Genomic DNA, 27,644 nt, shown 5'->3' on the forward strand with positions numbered 1-27,644 from the left:
TCAATGCGCGTGTCACAATTGTCAAATGATTTACGAAAAGGAAGCTCGACTAGTTAAAGTGTCGACATTTGTAGAGGATATTTTTATTTTATTTATTTTCTGAAAAAAACATGGAAAGTATGGAATTCTCAGGGAATTTTTTTAAGCCTGAAGAAATTTGGGAATCCTCATGGAATTTTATTGGGATTCAGGAAATTAAAAAAAAAAAAAATTCTCTCTAATAATTTTTACTTATTTAATTAATATTAATTTTTTTAATTAATACTTTTTATTATAATTTACTACAAGCAGGTTTGCCAATCCGTCGATAAGCCAAGTTGTGAATTGTGTGTTTTAAATATGTTATAAATATATTTCTCTATCTCTGTTTATATATTCAATGTCTTATCATATTGAATATGCAGTACAGTTTTCTTTATTTTAATTTTAAGCGATAAAAGAAAATGTCATGCAAGTCAAAAATTATTATCTTGGAAAGCTATTTAACTTTTTTCAATATATTTATAAATTTAGCACTTGTAACTGAAGTGGCTATTTTTTTTTTTGTATGAGTAAAAAGCGTTAGAAAACGTACACTAAAGAAATTTATTTTAGGAAATTGCACTAAAAAAATCTTTAATATTAGGTATCATAAATATATAATTATATATATATATATATATATATATATATTTTTTTTTTTACTTGAAATTTTGAACAAAAATAGATGGAAGATCGAGGAATATTGGGTAAATTTTTTTATAATATTTGAGTAGGCACTCTTGCGCTTCTGACGTCACGATTTCGGACAACTTTAACGTTTCTCTTTCTTGTCTCTAATTTGCATCACGCGCTCGTTAACGAAGCGCTTTCGAAAGTTTGCGCGCGATTCTCTTTTATTACCGGCATAAATGAGTTAATTCTCGCATGACTCATCATTTCGCGAGTGTAACTAACCGTAAACAGGCTATAGCTCCACGATGATGGTTGGAAAAATGCGAGTCGCGGAATAGGCGATTTCACGAGTTCTCCAAGTGCTCCCGATCGACAATATCGGCGATATATCGGTAGTGTTGTTCTCGTATCGAATGCTCGAGTCCTCCCGATGCCACTTGACATTACCAGGTTTGACAGTTTCAAGTGTACGATCACACTTTACGAGTGTACTTTTACATTACTACTCGAGGCACCGTGACAGCTACTCGTGGCGAGCTCTGCGAAATTCAACAGGTTACTCAATACGCGTTGTACACAAAAATAATACATCGTATTATAATATATGTATTGTTTGTGGAGGAGAGGATATGTATTTTTAACGTACTACTTTTTTCATTGATAATATCCGCGACAGTCTTGGTAAAGCGATCGTTTCGAACTTTAATGGACTTACTCGAAGTACCACTTCTTTTTTTTTTTTCGTGTTATCGAACTGAAATATTTCGCAATCCATCGAACCATCGTTGAGGAGAAACATTTATTCATCAGGATGTGAGAACGCGCGTCACTTTACGATGAGTAAGAGCGGCGTGACGTAATTTTATAATTTAGCGCGTACGCATGCATGCGCGTGCAAGATGACCGTCTACGCGAATAATATTCTTCCTTTTACGAATTTAAAATGATTGGTTGAACACGATTTCTACTTCCTAGAAAAAACGTAAATAACCTGGAATTCTCAGGGAATTCTCATGGAATTCTATTGGGATCCAGAAAATTAAAAAAATAATTTTTCCCAAGGAATTCAAAACGAAAATTCTCCCTTTTGATAATTTTGCTTTTATACTGTAAGCAATAGGTAATCCGATAAGCCAAGTTGTGAATTCTGTGTTTACACGGTGTATATTTCCTGGAAAACCATGAAAAACGTGGAATTCGCAGGGAGTTTTCCTCGTACGTGGAGAATTCTCAAGGAATTCTATTGGGATCCAGATAATTAAAAAAATAATTTTTTTTTTTGATAATTTTTAGATGTTTACAGGGTGTTTACTCTCTGGAAAAACATAGAAAAACTCAGGGAATTTTCGGAGGATTTTTTTATACCTGGAAAAATCAGGGAATTCTTATGGAATTTTATTGGAACTCAGGAAATTAAAAAATTTTTTTTTTTTTTTTTGGTAATTTTGCTTTTATACTGTAGGCAGTAGAGTAGATAATTCGCCAATGAATCATGTTGTGAATTATGGCTTAAAATATATTTTATAAATATATATCTATGTTTGTTTACATTCAATGTCTTAACGAAATATTAAATATGCAATGCGTATTCTTTATTTTAATTTTTAGTGATATAATAAAAAAAACTTATTTTAAAAAATTGCACTAAGAAAAATCTTCAAAATATTTTCTTTACCTGGAATTTTGAAAAAAAAAAAACCTGAAAGATCAGGGAATTTTCAGAGAAATTTTTTACAAGATTTGACAGAGCAACGCTCTGTTGAATTACGCGTTAATTTCACAAGCGATTCTTCTTTTTTCGTCAATGATGTCCGTAATAAGGCTGCCTTAACGTCTCTCGCACAGACGGTTTTTCTTGCAATTACGGTGGTCATTGGCAGCGGCTAATTACGTCATCAGAGGCAGAAAGGCTTCGAACGTGTCTAAAAGGCGAGGCGGTTTCTAGTGTGAGAAATTCGTATTCCTGAATAAGGAGCTTACGCAACGCAAGACGGTGGCGGCGCGCGTTTATTTTGCACAAATACGTTTCGTAAATGTATGTAATATAACTCTTGGGAGAAAGTGTTGCCCATCGCGAGGCTGACTCTTTCATTAGTAATGTACATATGTAACGACACGTCACCGGGGGACTTTAGTCTCGAATCCTACAGCCAAGGAATAAAAAATTAATCGTACTTTCTGCGCGATCTACCATTGATTTAATTGAGTAGGAGCAATGCATTGCAATTAGAGAGGTAAATGGAATAAAAAAACAAGCCTCTTTTTTTATTTTTTTATTTTTTTATTTTTTTTTTTTTCTCAGATATCTTTATATTTTGATTACTGCAAATTGATTTTTTATTATTTTTAATTTCTTAGATTTCAATTAATCATTATTATTTTAAATGTAGCTTGCATTCCAATTGGCTATGTAATTATTATTTTTAATTAGCAAAAATTTTTATTACGCATTTAATTAAAAATGATCCGAATCGTGTCAAGCTTAATGTGATTTGCCCCAAGTCTCATCAATTTTTTAAAATTATTTTTGATAAAAAATAATTTAAAAATATAAGAATTTGTGCTTTTTATTACACAACAACAAAATATTAAGAAAAATAATAATTTATTTACAAAAATAATGGAAAAAAAAATTGTTTCTTTTTCAAGTTGTTCTATTAAAAAAAAAAAGAGAAATTTTTGTATCTCTGATTACAAAACATGAGATCTCTCTTCGACGACCTCTTTCGCAGGTCTCGACGGTCCTCCGCTAGGTTTAAGGCTAAACTGTCAAGCAATATAATTTCTATATCGCGTAATCCTATAAAAGCGTCTCGCGCGATTACGATATCGGCATCGGCATTCGAATTTCCACGGCTGCGCCGATATAAAGTTTAATCGCGGCCTTTGCTCGACTTTCACCGGCTCTCCTATGAAGCGAGCGAGCGATTTTTCTTCCCGGATCGCTGGCTGCTACCCGGTCGGGCCCGAAGGAATGTCACGGCTGCGCAAATCTTGACCGACTTTGACATACCTCGCATGGTCGGTCGCGTGGTTACGTCAACGCGTTGGATATGCATCCGATAAGGATAGCGAATCGCGACGCGAGTAAGTCCTTTCCCAGAATTGTCTTTGTTGCCGACCGAATGAATTTTATTACGTGCCGAATCGACGGATTGTCAAGTCCAGATGTTGACACATCGACATCGGAAAGATAAATATTTGAAAAAAAAAAGAATATTATATTAAACAAAGAAGCTTAAGCTTCCAGAGATAATTTTTTTTATTGACAAAAATATCTTTGTTTGCTTACAGATTTGACGATAAATGGACGAGGAGCGATAAAGAGGACTCTCTCCCTCGAAGCTGATCACGTTTTTGAAAAACAATGACTGCCGAAAATCTTAACGAAGAATTATCCTTCGAGGCTAATCCATCCCTTGCGACTCTCATCGTAGAAGATGTACTTTACAAAGGGGAAGGAAACGCCCATATTGTTGTCGCATTGCCACACGTGAGTCAATACACTACATTATTATTTTTTTTTTTTTACAACAAAATTTTACGAAATTTCTCCATGTCGTGGATTGACAATGAGATCTTTAAAGATTCGCGTAAAATCATTCAACGAGCTAAGAATTCTCCTCCTCTTTTGCGCTTCTCATCGACGAGCCCTTGACAAATTCCCTCACAGATCTCTTCGAGTAAAAGACAAAACTTGAATAAAACCTCGACTTCTCCACTTCGCGGATCTCGTCGTATCGCGACCTTTCCGGACCCTCTTTTCGATCCCATTAACAAACTTTTCCCGTCCGCATCAACTGCGTTAGTCGAGTCTCTGTGACATTTTCGGCGTCCGTCTTCGTCGAGCCAACTCCTCTTCTTCATTCTTCCGACGAGAGTAAAAAGCTTTCCCCCTTGTTAATCTTTGCACAGACATCCCTTAACGTAAATTGAATTTTTTAGACAGTGTGTTCGATGCATGATTTAATGCGCGGTGTCTCATTTCAAGATGTTTACGACACAATATTTACGCGAGTCTAAATAAATAAATTGTCTTGCTTGGAAAACTTTAGTAGTCGAGTACATGTAGTATTAGCATCAAAGAAAAGCGAAGAAGCCTACCTGGTGAAGCTTAAGGGGACATGCCCGTTTGAACTTTCGACAAATGAGTATAGTTTCTAGATTTTTTTGCAGCGCAACAATTTGATAAAAATTTTTAATTTTTTTACAATATTATTAAGGATGTTCTGGATGTACAATAGTAGCAAAAATTTGTCAAAATTAAAAAGAAAACATGTTTCTTACGTTTATACTGTTTAAAAAAAAATAAAAAAATAAATTCGGGTTGTGAAAAAAAATTAAAGTATCGCAAAATAATATGGATTTTGAGGTCTTTATAAAAGAAAATAGTTGTAATTCATATTTTTCCTAATTTATGGCAAAAACTTTTGATCGTGAATATCCTCTGAAATCAACTGCAAAAAACAATGAAAAACGAATAATTTGCAGAAAGAGAAAAAGAGACAGATAATATTTTTCTACAATTTTTAATAAATAACTTTTAAACGAATTAGTGGATCTAAATCAAGTTTTGCACAAATATTTATTAGAATTTTCTCAATATATGTGAAAATTTTTATTTCATTGGTCATATTTTTTCTTTGTCAAATTTGTCAATAAGTGCTACAATAGGCGATTTTTCATAAGAATCAATAGTAACTTTAAATTTAAATAACTTCCAAACCATTAAGAGAATTGTGCTTAATTTTTGCACAAATATTCAGAAGAAACAGTAGAACAATCTATGAAATTTTAATGCTTTTGTCAGTATTTCGATATATGTCACATACATCCCTAACTATTTAAATAAAAATTTTTAGCATAAAATAACTTTTTTTTTTTAAATTATGTGAATATTTGCAGAGCTTCTCCAATTTTACGATATGCAGTTTTTTCCTTATAATTACAAGTTTTTTTTTATTGAACATATCAATAGCTATCTGCTGTCCAAGCATTTTTCTTAAATGGCAGAGCGTTAATTTTTTTTTTTTTTTTTAAATCCATCTTTTTTTATTTGTTAGAAACTCGAAATTTGAAGTCGCCTAATTAAGTTCGAAGTTTCATGCATACCGTGCATGCAAATATAAATATTTCCATAACTTTTAAAAATAATTTTTTTTTAAGCTGGGAATTTTTATTTAGATACCTAATATATTATATTAATATTATAAAAAAAAATAAAAAATTCTTATCAAGTAGTTGCGCTGCAAAAAGATCTAGAAAATGTACTCATTTTTCGAGAGTCCAAATGGATATCTCTCCTTAATACCTTCGCGACTACTGAATATTATCTAATGCACGAATCGCGTAAATGATGCAAAAGCACGCAAATAGTTACACGCCCTCGGCAACGCAGACGTGAGGAAAAGGAAATGGAGGAGGGCATCTCCTTCGCGATAATCGATCGTACGCGAGTCGTCAACAAATAAGAATGCACGCGCGATTCCTTGCGAGGTTCTTGCGGGCAAAAGACCCGAGGCGGCGGCTATCAATTGGCGATAACAATTTTGCAAGAGCGACCTCGAGTAAAAAACTCGGGGGAGAAAAACAACGAGCGAAAACGATGATGTTTAATGTATCGTTGCGTTTGTTGTCAATAACGCAATCGTTGGAAAGAGACGATCGAGTACCTTGCCTCCTTACGTCAATTCGCGCGAATATCTCTGTCGGAGGAAGAAAAAATCCAAATTCAATTTGACGAAGGAAGATTTGTACACAGTTGAAAAATTTGGTTTAAATTTAATTTTATATTGCATGTCCACACAAATTTTCGTTTACTTTTATTTTTGTTAAATTTGATTTTAATTGTTAAATTTTATTATTGGTAATTTTTGTTTATTTAACATAATATGGATATGTTAAATAGTAAGATACTAATATTTTATTAATATTTTAACACAAAATAAATGCAAACACTTTATAGGAATTTTAAATAAATTTTGTTTAAAGTCAATATATTTTTAATGATAAAATTAATTTGGATAATATTATTGACGATCTGTAAATTACTTTTATTTATTGTTTTTTTTTATTTATTTATTTTATTTATTTATTACTCTTATCGTTGTAGAATAAAATCAACATTTTTTTTCTAATTTTACCGATTTTACAGATAAATCTTATCACTAATAATATATCTATTGTGTAAAACTAAAAATAAGTGCATCCGAAATTATTTTTACATTTTTTTTTTTCAATTTTATTTAATAATTTAATATTCGAATTTAATTAACACAAGAGCAATATATTAAATTAACATATAAATGTGTTAAGTATTTAATACAAAAATTAAATTTTAACCAGTATATATTTTTTAACAAGAAAATAAATTTTCCAACCATGTAACGAGAAACTCCCATCGCGACGATTTCTCTCGTGCATCCTAATTACATCGATAATTAACGATCATCTAATGGCTACGTAATTAATCGCTCCAACGTTTTATAATATTTATATATTATACGCGACAATTTTTTGCAACTTTTTGCAGCGAAACAGACTCTACGGGCCTGTATTCTTTCGGGACGCGAACAGATGATCCGTGCGAGCAGAAATAATTTCGTTTAATTACCCGCGACGTTCACGTTGGTCTGCCTCTTATCTCCGCCGTTTATTTATGCGGAGCGTATCGCGTTGCGTCGCAGGAAATGAATTTTTTTTCCACTTTACGCGTCACCTCAGGTGCGCGCTTCGTGGGATCGATATCGCGCGATCTGCCGATCCCATGGACTCTATGATGATTAATCGATGATGATTGTACGAGCATTAGACTTGTATAGGTGCGCGCAAAATACACCGCGATCCGGATAATCGTTATCATATTTATCGCACGCACGTAGGATTTCAAGATACGCGAGAAAACGTATCGTATAAATACTGTAGATTCACTCAGATTCGTAGATCGATAGAGAGTTTTGGATTTTTCCGCGAATCTTGTTTAAGGATGTATGTGTCAAAAGATTGAAAATTTTGTAGATTATTCTACTATTTCTTCTGAATACTTTTTATCTCTGCAAAATCTGAGATTCTCTTAACGATTTGGTAATTATTTAAGTTTAAAGTTAGTACTGATTTTTTGGAAAAATCGCGCATTGACAAGTTTGACAAGTACTTATTGACAAATTTGACAGCATTTATTGAAAAATTTGACAAGGAAAAAACATTGCCAGCGAAATAAAAATTTTCACATATATTAAGAAAATTTCTAATAAATATTTGTGCAAAATTTGATTTAGATCCACTTACTCGTTTAAAAATTATTTACTAAAAATTGTAGAAAAATATTATCTCTCTCTCTCTCTCTCTCTCTCTCTCTCTCTTTTTCTGCAAATGGTTTTTTTTTTTTTTTTTGTTTCTGCAATTGATTTCAGAGGATATTCTCGTTCAAAAGTTTTTGTTATAAATTGGGGAAAATATTAATTAACTATTTTTTTAGAGAGATTAAAAATAATTTTATTATTTTGTGATTTTAATTCTTTTTATAATCCAGATTTATTTATTTGACTTTTCAAACAGTATAAATGTAAGAAATATATACTTTTTTAATTTTGACATTTTTTTGCTACTAAAATGTCATAAAATTAAAACATCCTTAAATCATTATCCGTGGGTTTTATCTTTGAATTTTTGATCACGCTCTGAGCGAATCCAACGCGAATGACGCTAAAATAAGCGCTCGAGCTTCTATTATATGATTATATCTATTATATGATTACTCTCGTTGCATGAACCCGCGACAGACGATCCTCGTATTATGCGGTCGTCGTGCACTTTGATAACGTGCGTGCATGTTCACCGTAGCTAATACCTCTGTTCCGTCGTTTTCATCGAAAGTTTGTCGAACCTGCGTTCGTCCGGTAACAGCTTTATCGTAGTTGACAGGATGAAAGAGAAGAAATTAGGACCATCTCGACAATATCGAGAAAAAATATGGCAATAATTTAAAAGCACGAATAGCATTAAAAGGGGATTAGGCAATCAAATTTAGGGGAAATTTATTAAAAAAATAAATTGAGATCAAGACTTGTCTTTTAGCCAAGTGTTTATTAGAATCATAAATTATAAAAAATTTTTTTTTTTTAATTGACAATAAAAGTAGCATTAAAAATAGCACTGATTGAAGAGGATTTTTAAATAAGTTTTTTTTTTGTTTTGCATTAATTTTGATTTAAAATAAAAAGATACAACTATTTCTTTGTAAATTATCCTTTAAAATACTTCTGCACTGAAGTTATAAAAAAGAAATCAGAACAAAATTATTAAACTGGCGGAATTATGAAATTGCGATTTTCTTAAAAAGTTCATTTTTCGTCGAAAAAAAGAGCCGCTTCATTTTCTTTTCTCAAAAACTAAAGTTTGCACAGACTTTTTAGAGATTCAGTCCGAAATTATACATATTGTGAACAATGCTCAATTTTTTTCAAGTCCATTTGAGTCACTGCAAAACGAAAAGAAAATAAAGAACGGAGAAAAACACGTTTAAAAATTTGAAAGATTTCAAGATATGATTCTCGATACATATTTTCAGCATAATATTTTCACCACACGTTTTGCACAACAAATGAATATTAAAAATCATATTAAAATCAAGAAAAAAAATCGATTTGTGCGCCAATCGATCTTTTCAGCCCCGCAATTTTGCGAATTTCAACTTAAATCAAACGGCAAATTTTATTCAAAAAAAGATGACAGTTTCGAAAAATAAAAAAAATCAATTTTTTGACTACCTAGTCCTCTTAAGGATGTATGCGACATATATCGAAATACTAACAAAAGCATTAAAATTTCATAGATTGTTCTACTGTTTTTTTCTGAATATTTGTGCAAAAACTAAATACAATTCTCTTAACGGTTTGAAAGTTATTTAAATTTAAAGTTACTATTGATTCTTATGGAAAATCGCCTATTGTAGCACTTATTGACAAATTTGACAAAGAAAAAATATTACCAATGAAATAAAAATGTTCACATATATTAAGGAAATTCTAATAAATATTTATGCAAAACTTGATTTAGATCCACTAATTCATTTAAAAGTTATTTATTAAAAATTGTAGAAAAATATTATCTGTCTTTTTTTCTCTTTCTGCAAATTATTCGTTTTTCATTGTTTTTTGCAGTTGATTTCAGAGGATATTCACGATCAAAAGTTTTTGCCATAAATTAAGAAAAATATTAATTACAACTATTTTCTTTTACGAGGACGTCAAAATCCATATTATTTTGCGATACTTTAATTTTTTTTCACAACCCGAATTTATTTTTTTATTTTTTTTAAACAGTATAAACGTAAGAAACATGTTTTCTTTTTAAATTTGACAATTTTTTGCTACTATTGTACATCCAGAACATCCTTAAATACGCATCGCTATAAGTCGCGCAAACTCGCTTGGTTCTGCTGTAGGCTATTTTTTCCGACTTCATTTTTTCTTCCTCTCCCTTCTTCCCTCCTGTCTCGTCACGTATTTCCTCTTCACGTAGCGACCTTAACCCGCGCGTTGAGTCATTCCCGCTGCGGCTTTGCAATTTTATTACGTGACTCGGCCGCATCGATTCCGAAGAAACGATCGGCCGTGAAGGAGAAATCGAATGGAACGAAAGGATTTTCGAGATTCGATTTGAAATTTCGGAGCACTCAGTATCCCGGAACATTCTTAAATGAGAATACGCTATTTCATCTTATTCTTGCAATTCGTCGCACGTCAAATTCCTTCGATTCTCAATCGCTCTTTACTGATTATCGATATCTCGACAGAATCGTCTTTTTTTATTATATCTATTTTTTATTATATATTTTTTTATCATAGATTTGGAAGAGATATTTTAGATGACATTGCGCCGTTTAGAATGCATCGAATCAGACGGAAAAAAATTAATTAAGTCGTTAATTGCACTGCACCAGCTGTGCGAGTGAAACGTCATAAACAGATGATTAGAGGTATAAAAAAAATCTATTTTTTTCTAATAGAAAAAATTAGTTAAAAAAAAAACGAATTTTGTTTCTTTCTATTATTTTTTTAAATATAATATTATTTTTCTTTATATTTTTTCTGTTAAAAAAAAAATTTTAATTTTAATTAATTTTTTTTTAAGTAATTTTAATGAATTAATGAAACTTTTGTGGCAAATTATATCAAGTTCTACATGTTTTGAATAATCTTCAATTAGATGCATAACAAAAATTTTTATTAATTGAAAATAGTAATTACATAACTATGTAGCCAATTAGAATGCAAAGTAGAAAATATTTTTTAGCTGAAAACTTTTATTTAAGTACTTCATAATATTATATTAATATTGTAAAAAGAAAAGAATTTTCTTATGAAATCGCTGCACTACAAAAAGAAATCTAGAAAATGTATTCATTTTTCGAAGGTTCACGGATATGCTTCCTTAAAATAATAATGATTAATTGAAATTCGTCATCTAGAAAATTAAAAATCTAATGAAAAGTCAATTTGCAATAATAATCAAAATATAAAGATTAAGATATCTAAACTAAAATTCAAAAAATGAAGCTCGTTTTTTTTTATTAAAAACCGTTTTTTATTTAAAAAAAAAATTTTTTTTTTTATTTATATCCCCGATAATACCATCCCTCCAACGTTATCTCTTCGCGCACAACGTCGCGTTTATATATCGGCTTTTTACGACGTCTTTAACGCGGCTCGTCTCCGAATCGTTTCCCGCCGCTCCTTTTTCGACATAAAATCTATATATATATATATATATATATAAAATATTCTTCTAAAAGACAATTTCGAGATATCAGGCGCATCATCGGCAGCCTTACGTCGTATCGCGTATCACGAAACGAAGGAGAACTGCACGACTTCGATGCGATGCTATTCTCTCGTTGGACGGATAGATACGTCGTCCCGGCAGATTCCGCGATTACGCGCATTACGCTACTTTCCAAGTACAACACGCCGACAGCGATGACTCCCGTCGGCGGTTACGTCGGCCATCACCGTTGATGATACACAATCTGACTTTACTGGCACTGCACGTTACGGCAATATCGCGGTTTGTTTCGCGGAACGCCGTTTCTCTTCTTGCCCTCGCGCGCGCGATCGTCGAACGCCTACGTAGCGTACTCTCTAATCAGCCATAAATTTTCAGATCCGATATATGCGTACACATGTGGACATACAGAGCGACTTATCGTCACGCCATTAGCGATAGAGTTAAAGATATAGATCTGGCTGAAAGAATTATTTTTAATTCATCGTCGCGCTGTTGACTCGTAGATTAAAAAAAAAAATCGATTAATTCGAGAGGGGCGGGAGGGGGAGAGGAGTTGATAGCCAAATCGAATGCGAATCCAGGATCGATCGCTCGCTATCATATACACCTCGTCCTGCACTCGTTTCGCCGGGGACTGTTTCTCTCGCTTTTTCGAGATGCGGATAATCGCGCGCGCAGCCAGCTCTATCGGGCCCTATCTCTGTCTAATCAGTCAGAGATCGCGGCCCGATGAGCGTGCACATGGTCCTTCGCATCAGTGGACGTCACGCTTCTCTCCCTTGAGGAGGACTCGGGGAGAGCGAGCGTTGAATAGAGAGACGAGAGAAAGAGAGAGAGAGAGAGAGAGGGGGGATGTAATGGTAGTGAGTGAATCGGCAAAGTGACTTTTCTCGCGAGAGAAGCAGAGAGAGAGAGGGGAGAGACGAGGAGAGACTTATCGCAGGCAAGGTTAAAGAGAGAGAAAGAGGGGACCATTAACCGTTGGCCGTTGACCTCCCGGTGAACCCAATGGGGGGGGGGGAACGAGGAGGAGGAGGAAAGGAGGCCAACGAAGTGGGGATCGGACGACCGATCGATCCGCGTTGCTCGCCTCAGAACCGTGCTGGCGATCATCGAGTGATGAATGGTCGGGCACGATCGATGGATGTCTTCGGAGCGATTTGTAATTAACACGCTTCCGCGATTCTTTCGAAGGTAAGACCGGGGGTTCGTTGACCCCCACCCATCCACCCTCCTCCCTCGACCCCACGTGTGTCTGCCGGGATACACTTATCGTCGTGAAGGAAAAATTGCTCGCGAGTTTAATCCGCTTATTTCTGCTCCTTTTACGTTAACGTCGCTTAAGTTAAGTTTCTGGATTGTTTTGTTGACATTTTACGCGAAGGTATTCCGAGAGATAAGGCACTTCAATTCGCATCGAACATTCGCTTGTACGTTTGAATAAGATGAAAATTGTGTAAATTAGGAGGAACTTGCACGTTGCTTTCTTATCATTTTATTTTGCTCACGAAGCTTAAGCTCCTTAAAGTAAGCGAGTTTTCTCAATTTTAGTTTTTTCATAGAGGAAGATATCTTAAAATTTATTTACAGCGTGTACGGACATTTTCCAAAAAATTCAAAATTTTATGAAAAATGAACCTCACTAATCCTCACCAAAATCAATACCAAATTTCTTTTAATAATATTTTATTTTGTGTAAATAACTTTAACACAAAGCTTAAGTTCCTTAAAGTAAACGAATTTTTCAATTTTAGCTTTCTTATAGAGGAAGATATTTTAAAATTTACGAAAGTTACAGCGTGTAACTTTATAGACATTCTCCAAAAAATTCAAAACGTTATAAAAAAAATGAATTTTTTATAAAAAATTAATCCTTCCATCGATTCTTATCAAATTCAATACCAATCATCCTTTAATGATACTCTATAAAATATAAAAGAACCCGATATCTAAAAATTTGCAAAAGTTCAAGCGCGTGTACAAACATTAAAAAAAAACATAAAACTACAAAATTTTATAAAATAAAACTCTCATCGATTTTTACTAAATTCTCAATAATACTCTACTCATGTAAAAAACTTTAATCCAATATTCCAAAATTTGCAAAAATTAGTGTAAAAATTCAAAATTTTTTATAAAAAATAATTTCTTTCATCAATTCTCAAATTCAACACCAACCAATCCAATAATAACTCTATCCTAACTCTATTCATGTAAAAAAAAAAAAAAAACCCGATATCTCAAACATTGCGAAAGTTAGAGATTGTACCATGTATATTCCATCCATCCATCCATACATACATACATACACACGTACAAATGTGTTTAAAAAATATGATTTGGAATATTGCAAACGCATTGACTTAAAAAAACTGGGAAAGAAATTTGCCGCGAAAACAAAGCTCGTGCCACCACGAGGAAGCGGAAAAAGGAGTCAAAAACGTCAATTTGAACGAAATCCCGACCGAACATGATTCCGGGGCTTGTTTACGGCGAAATAATGGCGTTGCATATATAGATCGCGATTCGACCGCAAAAGCCGCGGCGCGACACTTTCGGCAGGAAATTGCAACGCTCGCGTGCATCCATCGGCTCGTGGTGCGCGGCTGCGGGCGCGATAACGCCACGGTCCGATCCGATCTGTCGCGAACGGCACGGACGAGGACGGGTCATGTTGTTGAATTTAATGAGCTCATACGCGCCGGACACGGTTCGCCGAAGCGGGCATCCGGTATTGTATATCTTTCCCTCTTTCTCTCGCGGGCAAACGAAGAAACGATACGAATCGGCGTCGTATCGGTTTCCCGCTGTTGTTTTTCTATACGCTTATCGCCCGTGTACAGCCCCCATCTCATCCAAACTCTTACGTCACTTTTATGATACGTGCGTATGACAACGTACGTAGCCGAAAATAATCGACAAGAGTATTCTTAGACAGACAGAGAGAGAGAGAGAGAGAGAGAGAGAGGGGCAGACTAGAAAGACGCGCATTAAAAGCATATCATGTGTGTGTTGATATACACCGTATGTTTAAAGGCTTGACCCTCCGACAACGTGTTATCCTCTTATCGAAACGCGCATATAAGTATTGAACTCGGTCGTTCGGCGTTGCGTAAAAAAAAAAAAAGATATTATTTACTCTCGGGAATCACTTGTAGATTAGCTATTAAAAAAAACTTACTTGTGCGGAGAGGGAAAAAAACTGAAAACATTATACAAGCGGTTTAATGTTAATACACGGCAGCAGTACTCGTCGAGCGTTTCATCGAGGTCGAGACACGCCTCGTGATCTCTCCTTCGCTGCTTAATTTCGCTTACGCAACCTGGAGAAGCGATTAGCATTTCTTTTTTTTTTTTTTTTCTTTTTTTTTCTCCACTTCGATTCGTCCCGGTCGAGATGTTATTCCGCCGCGGGCAATTAGTTTATAATTCGCGTTAAGGATGGTTTGTTATTCAATCTTTGCGTATCGCGTCATCCTCGAGTACGTAAATAATTATTATCAGTCACTTGCGTATTGCAAGACTGATTACACAAAGCAAGTTTATCGCTCGATATATCTTTATTTTTATCTTAAAACACGACCGATGTTAATAATATGATAGTAAAATTTTTCACAAACCAGCCGCGTTACAATTTTCGTTTATGTAACTCCGTTGAAAACGCTGCCTTTATTCAAAATATTTATTATTCGAATTTATCCGGTATTTTTAAGCGTACTGTAATCGCGTGCTGAAAGATACTACGACGTTTTGTTGGCACAGACTTTATACGAAAAAAAAAGAAAAAAAAACGATCACGTAGGCAGGTATATATACGGTCGCATTAATAGACGTGACGCATGAAAAACTTGCAACCACGTCAGCCGACTTAGCCTATATATCGATTGGCGGTTCACGTCAGGTCGCGCACACCTCCGAGAGATTTATGGAGAGACGCGAGAAATTTTTAACTATAGAGCTCCGGATTTTATTTTCGCATCAATTCTTTTCCGCTCGCCGGACGATCCGTTCTTCGAGACGTTTTGACTTTTCCAATATACATACAGTTTATTCTGTAGATCGGCAAACTTCAGATGATTATGGGGGATATCAAAACAAGTCAATTTTGACAATAAATCCAGCTGTTCTGGCATTAGAGAATTAAAGACTAAAAGGGCGAAAATCTTTGAAAAAAATTATTTTTTCAAAATTTTATTAATGTGGTTAAATGGAAGTGTTTTTACCATGAAACTTTTGTATAAAGTATTTTTTAATATCTCGAATAATTTTATATCGAAAAATCAAAAACCCATTCTACATATGAAGAGTGTTTTCATCGCTTAAAATTGTTTTTGGGCCGCAACTGGAAATTTTTAAATTCTATACTCTTCCTACATGTATGAAAAGCTTCATCGAAATCAGAATTTTCACGAGGTTTCCTTGTTAGTCTTTGATTCCATTAGTACCAAAAGTGGTGTCTTTTAAAACCACCTGAAGTTGTCTGATTCTGGGACCTGATAGTTTTACAATAGTTTGCCTTTGCGTAGTTTTTTTTGTTTTTTTTTGCTTCTTTTATTGCGATACTTACATCGTCTCGTGTATAACTATCGCGACTATTATCGAATCGCCAATAATTTGCACGTATATCGGCAGCGAATGGTCAGCAAAGTGGAACGCGTAGCAACAACCTGTCGAGCGCACAATCATTATTGGGCCAATGGCCTCATCGGGCGCGTTCATCTCCGTCTTTTTACACGACGAAACGTCACTCGATCATTTAATAGCGTGACCGGTTTTCCGCGCAAAGACTCTGATAATTAATTGCTGTGTAACTAGTTTATCGTCGTCGTTTATACGATTCGGTTAAAACGATAGCGATCAAAGCTAAGCTGCGAAAACCGCAAACCAAATGTCGGCCTGGTTTCCATTGGTTGACATTTCAATCGATTTTTATTACGTTTCAGCGAGGCGATCCGGATTGATCAATTTGTTCGAGAAAAGCGACTAAATTGGATCCTCGAGTCCAGAATCGGAACGCGATTTGGATCTTGGATTGCAATCGCGAGTACCTATAGAGTCATCGCTCATTTTTCCTTGTATAAGATTAACAAACTCGGGGTCCGTGATGCGTTTGCTGATCGAGCGTGCCGAAAATCGCAGCACTGAACGCGCTACGCTTGTTAAGTAACGGTTACGTTCGCCTGTTTGTCCAAGGCTTGCGAAATTGTTGCGAGTAATGGCTGGCTTTTGAAATGCCGAATGTCAATGAGAGAGTCGTCGGGCGCTTTTGTAGCGAAATAAAAGCATCGGCTGTTTGCTCACGCCACATTACGTATCGCGACGAGTGTTTTTCGGAAACACCATTTTTTACAACACAATTGCCTTCAAGCTTCAGATTTGGGTAAGTTAATTTTTTTTTTACCTAAGTTAACGTTAATTTAAAAATAACTAGGTTAACTTAAAAGTTAACAGTTTAACTTTAAGTTAAGTTATTAACTTTTTAATTTAACTTTTAACTAGTAAAATAGTTACTAACCTTGGCACCAAGTGACTTTGGGTTGTCCGAGGTCCGAGCATAGGATGTCCTAGAACTGTCAGCGTTTCTGTCTGGGTTGAAATTAGAGAAAGATAAACGGTGGAATTAAAAATAAAATAAAATAAAATAAAAATGATTATCAATGTGTGAATATTAATCATCGGCTAGAAATCAGAGAGCCGGGAACGAATCAAGTAACGGAATGTCCTTACCTTCAGGGCCGCGCGCATATGATTAATAGCATCGATCAGGTTTGATCGGAGACCATAGCGACGACAAAGTTGAACACGTGCGTGGAAACAAGGGACGGGACGACCCGTCCTATTATCTTTAACCCGAGAATTTTTCATAAAGCCGACCTACATACGCCGTTCGTCGCCAGGTCGGGGGGCGATTGATCAGCTCCTGATAATGCGAACCGTGTATATCCAAGCGCATAGAAAATGCCAGGTCGTTTGTTTGACGAGCGGAGACACACGACCACGTTTGTTGCCAACGGAAAATAGACGTCTCGGATATTTTTGTCGAATGCGTTTCCGTTCGCGGTCTATAACAACTTTGCGCGCGATTATTTATAGCGCTTGTCAAAGGCTGTCAAAGTTCAGAATCACATTGCTCATCGCATTTATAGATTCGATTTTGGCTCGCCAAATGAAAATGCGTCGGCAAATTTTTCTTCCGAAATATCGGATGCGATCGATTTTAGCTTTATTGGGTTTATTTATTTATTTATTTATTTTTCTTTTTTCAGGAGCGCAAGGTAATACGATTCCGGAAGTCGTTGCCGGACGAGGTTTCACCGGACGGCGGCGAAACACGCGCTCAACGGGAAGTGTGGTACGCCAGGAACGTGGTTTCCTGTTTTTTGGGCTCTTACGCGCACATCCCCGAAATTGTTCGTTTCCAAGCAGCTGATATAGCCAAGTTGTCAGACGCCATCCGCCCTCATCGACCAGGTAAAATTATTTTCCCACGCATATCGGAGACTCTATCATTTTTCCAGTAAAATATATTCAGAGAATTTTCACCTAATTTTTTAATCGCAATTTAAAAATTCATTCATTTCACGAATTAGTTTGAATATTTATTCAACTCATGAATTAGTTGAAAAATTAATATATAATAATATTTATATATAATAAAAATTATAATAATATTAATAATATATATAATAATAATTAATAATATACATATATAATAATAATTAAAAATATATATAAAATAAAAATTAATATATAATAAAATTAATTTGCATAATTAGTCGCAGCTTTCGATTCTTTGCACCTGGTTCTTTTTACTCTTTCGTGATTACAAGTAATTATAAAAAAAAAACATTCCGTATAATATCATTTTCTCCGAGTACTCCGCTGTAAATTTTCAATATTTATGTGCCGTTTATAAATGAACAGGTGCTATTCGATCATAAATAGTTTCGTTCGCGCCATCTTTTTTTTTTTGCTTGTTCTTATCAAGATAGTCGCTGGACTCATTTTTTCTCGATACTCGTGCACCTGCCACCTTATCTTTTTCGATGCTCTGAATACAAATATGTAATGCGTGTCCGAAGCTTCCCTCCGGGAGTTTTTTGTGCACGCGAGGAGCGTGGAGCTGAAATTTCATCGATTTTCGCTGCAATATATTGTAAACAAGAGCCGATCCGGTTGCATCTTGTTGCCGCTCCACTTGTTTTGTTCTTCCTCGGTGTGGCATAGAAAACCACCTGATCGATCGATAATATCGAATTACAATATTACAGATATGTATCGTGTGTCCGGAGTGGAAAGAGAGCTCGTATATACGCGCGAGTAGCTTTTTACATCAATTAATCGATTCCGAAAATTCATAAAAACGCCCCACGCTCTGATGGAAGTTTATCAAGTTTGTTGATAAAGTTTTTGAAGTTTGTTGACTTGAATACAATTTTGGAATTCGGAAACTCGATTATTTTCGCAAATCAACGGTCGAGATTGCGCGACTCCATCCATTATAGCCATTTTTGCAAATTTATTTCGAGTAACAGTTTAAGTGTCAAAAAAATGTGCTGACAGAAATTGAAATCTCAAGAACGAGTTATGTTGTGTCAGGGGACAGAATGTTTCTTTATATAAGTATTTACTTTTATTACATTTTTTAATTTTTTATTATATATATTATTTATTTATTTATAGATATTTTTTTTATTTTACATATATAAAAAATATATATATTTACATATTTATTTATATATATATATATATATATATATATATATATATATATATTTATTTACTATTTTACATATACAAAAAAATATATTTATTTACATATATAAAATAATAAAATAAATAAATAAATAAATAATATATATATATATATATAATAAAAAAAAATAAAATAAGAAATGTAATAAAAATAAATATTTATGTAAACAAACATTCTGTGTAATTTTCTCTCACTCAGTATAACTTCGTTTTAATGTTGAGATCTTACTTTTCCAAAATTATTTTCTTTTTCTAAATATTTTTATAATATATATCTTTCTAATATATATTTTATATATATACTTTGTCATCGAGATAAAAATGTACGTATAATATATACTTGCGTTATTTTCTATTACATTAAACCGCGGAGAATTAGACATCAGTATCGTCATTAATAATCGCAACGGCATGATAATTATATATTGACATTTTGTCCCGATAATAACAACTTTCTATCCGAGAGAGAGAGAGAGAGAGAGAGAGAGAGAGAGAGAGAGAGAGAGAGAGAGAGAGAGAGAGAGAGAGAGAGAAACAGAGAAAGTCTCTATAGTTCACAATAATATTTAACATGTCGTATAGCGAAAATCTCGTTTATTTCTTAAGAATAATTAACATCAATTAATCGTGAATAATTCTCGAGATATAACGAAAGTAATTTTCCCACTGAATAACCTTCCTACCGATCGATACCGAACAGAGACTCGCAATTCGGCCAAATGTCACTGTCCCGTCTGGCGTTTGAACTTTCCGGAATTAAAAGAGCCGCTTGGGAGGACTAAATTTACGTGACTCCAGCTGTATACGGCCCACACATTCTTCGTCCGCCAGACGAGAAGATGCGTCCTCGAGATGACGTTTAAAGCCAGCATCGCGACTCCTGTATATCGTTGGCGCTCGCGCGCGCTGTCTTATCTCTTTAATTCCCCGAGAGATATACGCATCCCGCAATAAATTATTTCGATCGCGCTTCTTAATTTGTCCTGGTATTTTACACAAAATAAACATCTTTTAAATCTACGAGAGAAATCTCAATTGAAGCGTATCTCGCGCTTAGTCGCGATATTCACACATTCCCAAGCGCGATCGTGAAGTCACTCCTATGAAAAGGCCGCGACACCGAGGTTGTCCGTCGAGAAGGACAAGCCAATGTACGCGTGTAAGGTTACTTAAATATCATCTTCAACGCGAGATCGAGACGAAGGACGAAAAAAAAAAATCGTCAAAGAAAATACACGCGCGTTAGATAAAATTTCAACCAGAGACGCAAATAGATTTTTTCCCTTTGGTCTTTGCAGCGTGCCTTGTCGCTAGAGATATAAATAGAAAAAAAAACAATTTTTTGTTTATTTAATGAAACAGTTTTTTATGAAAAAAAGAACAAACCTCGTTTTTTTTTTTTTTTTTCAAAAATTTGTTTTTTTCTTCAGATATTTATCTTTATATTTTGATTACTGATTTTTCATTATTTTTAATTTTTTAAATAATAGGTTTATTTTTAATTTTTTAGATGATAGGTTTTTTAACTATTATTATTTTGAATGTGACTCGCATTCCCATTGGATATATAGTTATGTAATTATTATTTCTAATTAATAAAAAATTTTCTTATGCGTCTAATTGAAAATAATCCGAATTATGTCAAATTTGATATAATTTGCCGCATAAGTCTCATTAATCCATTAAAATTACTTTCGAAAAAAAATAAACTAAGAATATAAAACTAGTTTTTTTTTATTATGTTAAAAAAAATCTGAAGAAAATATATTTAAAAAATAATGAAAGAAAAATTGTTTTTTTTTTTTTTACATCTCTACTTGTCACTTGTAAAAATTTCATTTCCGTTTTTCGCTAGCATCGGTCTCGAGGAGATGGAAAAAGGAATGATACGCGTGGAAACTTGTGAGAAGAAAGTGCGTCAATGAGATCTACACGAGCCTTATCTCGACTTCGTCGCTTTCGATAATAAAATATAAATGATAGCCTGCTGATGAAAAATAAAATACATATGTAATGCCATTAATACATATATAAATGATAGTTATCGGCGTCGGAGAGATAATATCGGCGAGAGAAAAATATGATTATTATAGCAATTAACAGAAGAAATCTGCGAGCTAATAGATACTCATGCCGGCATAGATACTTTCCTCACCGTCGCGTTATCACGGTAGATTAAGTCGCGTGATAACGAGTGTCTCCTAATCCCCTCGAGTGTACATTCCAATCTTATTTTGCTTCTCGTACACCCGCTTAGCTAACAATAAAACCGGCGAAAAATTGATCGTCTTGTATCTACGACCAATCGGTAGAATTTCTCGTACGTCTTTGACAAGTCGCGGTAAACAAGCGTCTCATCTAAGGTTCTTTCTACGATACGACGATCCTTCGGAAAAATCGCAGGCTCGTAACGAGCTTCGATAAACAATAGAGTCAATTAATTTGAAGGCGTGTTATAGAATAGAAACGCCCAGCATACATATTTCGCTGGACGAGAGAAACCCGACTCTATCTCGCGGAGATTTCTCGCTTATCCTCGCCCCTCGGAAGGATGCGCTTTGTTCGAGAACATTTATTACGCGCGCGCGCGCGCGCGGATTTATTTTTGAATAATGCAACGACGTTTATCATACGCTATCGGCGAGAAGGAGATCCGCGCCCATTGTATGCAACGCGCCGACAATTTCGCGTTCTCCGTGCAACCACTTCCTTCTTCTCTCTCTCTCTCTCTCGGTGCGAGATCGCCTCGGGCGATCATCCTCTCCTTATCGGATCTATCGATTGTGAGTCGGCGCGAAGTCGGTTTCTCTTTTATTGGGATTATTTTAAAATATTGACGATTAATCTGTCTTTACGAAATTTTATAGACTTTGATAAAGTAACATTATAACAAAGATAAGGAAACTGGAAAGGGATAGGAATAGCTTTATATTATAAATAAAATATAGTAAAGAAATTTATATACGAATGTATAATTATTGCGCTTTGGCTCTCTTATTTATTTATTATTATTAATTTTTTTTTTTTTTTAATCATTATTGCGTGCTTGAATCATTCGTGCAAGGAGACAATTTGCGTTAGTTCCTCTTTTTTATTGAGTTAATTGTTGATTTTATATTTAGTTTTTATTTTTTATTTTTTTTAATGTATTTTATTTCAAGTTGGGATATTTTTGATGTATTTTATTTCAAGTTGGGATATTTTTTATGTATTTTATTTCAAATTGGGATATTCTTTTATGTACTTGGCATATTTTTTTACTTTTATGAGATTTTTTTGTGATAGGGATTGAGATTATTTTAAAATATTGACAATTAATTTACCTTTACGAAACTTTAATGTAACATTATAGCAATTATAACAAAGATAAGGAAATTGGGTAGGAATGGAAATGGCTCTATATTATAAATAAAATAGAAAAGAAATTTATATATGCTAATGATATGTGTAATTATCGCACTTTACCTCGATTAATTTAATATTATTTTATTTTTTTTTTTTAAATCATTATTGTGCGCTCGAATCATTCGTGCGAGGAGACAGTTTGCGTGCATCTGTGCCTCAATGTTCGCGAATTAATCGTTTCGCGCGATGGATAATAGACTCGTTTGCATGCGTCCACATGCGTGGGCGTGGACTATACATTGTTTACGCTTAAGCGCCTAAAGCTAGCGTCGACTTAGCGTACGAGGGAATGCCCGAGTGTATTTTCCACCGGAAATCTGTTCGACAGACTTGGTGAAATAGGGAGCACACCGTGGAAGAACCCTCGAGTGGGTGGTAAGCGCACGCAGGATGTACGCACGGCTGCGTGCAGGGGTGGCTGGGAAGAGATGCTAATCGGCATATGTCCCATCGCGATTCCACGATCGTATAACGTACACGTTTGTAAATTAATCCCGTCTTATATTCATTAAAGAATATGTTTTGGCTGTACAATAGTAGCAAAGAGTTGTCGAATTTAAAAAAAAAAAAAAACAAACATATTTTTTTTACGGTTATTCTGTTTGAAAAATAAATCTGGATAAAAAGAATTAAAGTATCAGAAAACAATATAATTTTTAACGTTGTCTTAAAATATTATCTTAAAATAAAATAGTTGTAATTAATATTTTTTTCTAATTTATGTGAAAAATTTTTGATCGTGAATACTTTCGTGAAATCAACTGTAAGAAACAAAAAAAGATGCAAGATAATTTGCAGAAAGAGAGAAAGGGAGAGGTAATATTTTTCTACAATTTTTAATAGACTTTATTATTTAATAGACTAGATTACTTTCCAACGAGTGGATCTAAATCAAGTTTTGTACAAATATTTATTAGAGTTTTTTAAATTTGTGTGAACATTTTTATTTTGCAATGTTTTCTTCTTGTCAAATTTGACAGTTTTTCTCTTGCTTTTTTCCCGTCATGTCAAATTTGACAAGTGCTACAATACGCGATTTTGCATAGGAATTAATACAAATCTTAAACTTAAATAATTACTAAACCATTAAGCGAATTGTGTTTACAGGTTTTGCAGATACTCGGAGGAAATAGTAAAATAGTCGACGAAATTTTCATGCTTCTGTTTTGACATACGACATGTCATGGTAGACCCAATTTCGCGCGGCCTTTCATTCTCGCGTCTAAATTAATTAACAGCTTTTACATTTATCAGGCTGTACTGTTTTATATTTATTAGATCGCATTTATTAGGTTTATTATACGCAAGCTCGCCGCGAGTTTTCCAATCAAAAATTCGCGAAATACGCGTGCAATTTCTCTTCGCTTCGCGTCTCGTCGCACTCGCGCGTAAACTTATCCAATTTACCGAGTCTTCTTTTTTTTTTTTTTTTTCCATCCCAGCCTGGTCTCTCGCGGCTGCAGATGCAACAAGTGGTCGGCCGTTGGGGTCTCTTCCGCTTTTCTTTTCGCGGGGCTTATCGATATTCCGACGCGTTGGCACTTTCTCCGCCGGCGATTGGAAATAGAAGACATCTCTCCGCCCTCCACTCTCTTGGCCGGCGATTGCAAAACGAGAAGGCGAGGGTAAAACGACATTACGCACATTCTAGCGCCGGGCTAGAAAACATATTTCGCGAGAAGCGGCGAGATCCTCATTCGATGTGTCCCGACTATTTCCAGGAATATCATTAAAAGGAAACGCGGCTAATTATCTTAGCTGCTCGCGCGTAACGAGTAATTTCTACAAGGGGAAAGGTGTCTTTAAAAGTCAAAGGATGCTTTAGGAGAAAAAAAAAATAGCAATCTTTTTACTCGCCTTTAAGGATGCATGTGTCATATGTCGAAACATTGACAGAGGCATGAAAATTTCGTAGACCCTTCTACTATTTCTTCTGAATATCTGCACAAAAGTTCTCTTAACGGTTTGGAAATTATTCAAGATTAAATTTATTTATTTATTCATGATTAAAGTTACTATTGGTTTTGGAAAATCGCGTATAGTAGCATTTATTGATAAATTTGACGAGGAAAAAATGTCACCAATGAAATAAAAATTTTCACACATATTAAGAAAACTATAATAAATATTTATGCAAAACTTAATTTAGATCCACCTATTCGTTTAAAAGTTATTTACTGAAAATTATAGAAAAATATTATCTGTTTCCTTCTCTCTTTCTGCAAATCACTCATTTTTCTTCATTTCTTGTTTCAGTAGATTTCAGGAATTATTCACGACCAAAAGTTTTGTTATAAATTAAGAAAAATATTTATTACAACTATTTTATTTTAAGAAGACGTCAAAAATCGATAGAAGGAAAAAAGAAGGGGAAGGAATATAATATTAGATAACAATATTGTTCAGTATTATTAAATATGTTGTTAAATATTAATAAATATTATTAAATATTATTAATATTGTATATATCGTTTAATTTTAAAAGAGAGCGAAAGGAAGAAAGGAAAGGAAAAAGAGGACTCTCCATTTACAATTAAACAAGAAGAAGAATATAAAAAGAGAGAGAGAGAGAGAGAGAGAGAGAGAGAGAGAGAGAGAGAGAGAAAAGGGGAAAAGAAGGAAGCTTAATTTATTATTATCTTGTGATACTTTAATTCTTTTTATAATCCAGATTTATTTATTTGATTTTTCAAGCAGTATAAACCTACGAAATGTCTTTTTTTTTTTTTTTTGTTTTTAATTTTGACAGTTTTCTGCTACTATTGTACAGCCAAAACATCTTTAATTTTCCTCCTTCGATTTGATATTCTCCCCCGTAATTTCGAATCTCACCTCGCGTGAATACTTCGACAATAAATGTAATATTGGCTTCTCGATTGATACGCGGATCGAAAAACAATTAATCGTATCACCGTTATACTCTCCTGACAAATCTGTCGAAAGTTTAATAGAAATCATATCCAACGTGTACAACGCAAAAGCCTTCGGGTTACTATTCGAGGGGATAGGAGGAGGAGGGGGGGGGGGTTATCGTTGGCCTTTATGTATACGCATTGTGAAACTCTCGCGCGACTGTCGATATATTTTTATTTAAAAGCCGCGTCACATACAGGCTGGAAAATCGCGCGCCGTTATCACGGCGATGATATTGCGCACTCGCGCGATATGTGGAGCGTATCGATTTCCCGTCGCATCGTACATGTGTAGCGCATGTGTGTGTGTGTGAGTGTGCGTTTATATTACCGAAGGACGTGGAGAGGAGAAAAATTCGCCGCCGATAGCGGGCAATTTCGCCGTCAATTTGATCGTCGGCGAAGCTGATCGGCGCGGTGCGTCGTCGTTTCCCCTAATAACACGCCAGATTGATCTAATGCAAAATCGAATCGATCACGCGTGCATCGCCGCCGTGCATCGCTTCCCGCGCATTCCGCTTTCGTTAATATCTAATTAAAGTCTCGATCGGACCCCCCTCTCCCTTCCTCCTACCCTCAACTCCCCCCTCCCTGTCTTTAACGCTCGGAAAATTTGCGACGAACAAAACGGCGTGTCACAATTTTTCGATTTTGGAGAAATTGATTCTCGAGAAAAGATGATTTTTCCTCAGCAAAAATATCGAGAGAGATCATCATTTTTTTTGCATGTTTTCAATTTTTTTCGAGTATATATCTTTGTAAAAGTTAAGCCTTAAATTATTTCTTAGCTCTTTTAAGCCATCATTATTTTTTTTGCCTTCGTTAGATTTTTTTTTATTCTGCTTTATCTTATCTTATTTTATTTTATTTTATTTTATTTTTTTTTTATAATTTATTATGTCTGTTTTTTTTTCTTTTCCTCATTTATTTTCTCAGCATCTTATTCTGAGTTTTTGTTAATGATGAAATTGTAATTACACTTTTTTTCCTTTTTTTGTACTAAAAGTCCTCTTTCCCGTTTAAATAAATGAATAAAAAATATAGAAAAATAAATTAATTAATTAAAATTTTCTCTCTCTATTAAATTAAATTCTATCTAAAATTAACTAAAAAATATAGTTTTTAATCTCTATAAAATTTAGTTTGCAAAAAGTCTTCTTTTCAAATCGCTTATAGCACGCAAATCATTGATGTCTCGAATATTTTTGTTGAGGAAAAATCATCTTAAAATAATCTCAAGAATTTAAGCATTGTTACGATCTTCATGAGACACTCCATATAAAGTACCCTGCAAGCTATATTTTCTCGCGACAAAAAGCGATTAATATACGAATGCTTTGAAATATAATGCAATTATCTTATATTCTTGCAATTTTAACGAGTGTGTAAACCTTACACAGTCTCTGTTGCATAGCCGCTTGTTAATGCAACGAGTTGCAGTTGTCGCAACCTCGCGGGATTCTTTCCTTTTGTTTGTATTTTTTTATCGCCCACACCTCTCCGAGGGCAGTCCTCGACATCACCTATTTTCCTAGAGATCGACCCACGTCAGTGGCAGGATATTTTCGCGATTGAACGGCCCGTATATCGGATGTTTATTTTCAAAGCCTGAAACGAGGAATGTGTAAACAGAGACTGTGTAAACCTACACGGCTCTGCATAGCCGCCGTTGGTATCGCCCGCAATGCACTTGCCGCTCGTCCTGGTGCAGTCCTATAATAATAATTCAGGACTAAAAAAGATGTAACGTCCGATCAACACACTTTCGTTCATATTTAAAACAAGTTGGACGCGAGATGATGTAAAATAAAATTGCCACGAATATCGAGATCTCCATGAAAACTGATATAATTGAATGCTATTGTAATTCCTCTCAGAATTATTTCATTTATAAATATTGTCGAGTAGTTCGCCTTCGACGATTTTAATGACAAACATCAGATAACGAGAATTAATGACGCGGAAATGTTATATCTGATCGTGAGAATATTTCGAATGTCCATCACATTTTCCGCGTGGAACATTGATAGAGATTATGATATAATCGATCTCCTCTCGATACAGTCAACAATACTGACGTAGCCTGGAACGGACATAGCATAAGGTTAAACGAAAATGGTTGGTCGGAGT

At 34.5% G+C, this 27,644-nt stretch overlaps 1 protein-coding gene across 3 annotated transcripts in view; it reads left to right on the plus strand.

Annotated features, from left to right (window-relative positions):
- LOC126855124 (inositol-pentakisphosphate 2-kinase) overlaps positions 1 to 27,644 on the plus strand; it is a 102,762-nt gene that overhangs the window by 67,271 nt on the left and 7,847 nt on the right. For all 3 annotated transcript variants that reach the window (XM_050602516.1, XM_050602518.1, XM_050602517.1), the window contains exons 3-4: positions 3,949 to 4,147; positions 17,709 to 17,913. In XM_050602516.1, coding sequence (XP_050458473.1) covers positions 4,022 to 4,147; positions 17,709 to 17,913 — 331 coding nt within the window. In that variant the 5' untranslated portion in view covers positions 3,949 to 4,021. The remainder of the gene's footprint in view (positions 1 to 3,948; positions 4,148 to 17,708; positions 17,914 to 27,644) is intronic.

Source organism: Cataglyphis hispanica, chromosome 15, assembly GCF_021464435.1.
Source record: "Cataglyphis hispanica isolate Lineage 1 chromosome 15, ULB_Chis1_1.0, whole genome shotgun sequence".
NCBI lineage: Eukaryota > Metazoa > Arthropoda > Insecta > Hymenoptera > Formicidae > Cataglyphis > Cataglyphis hispanica.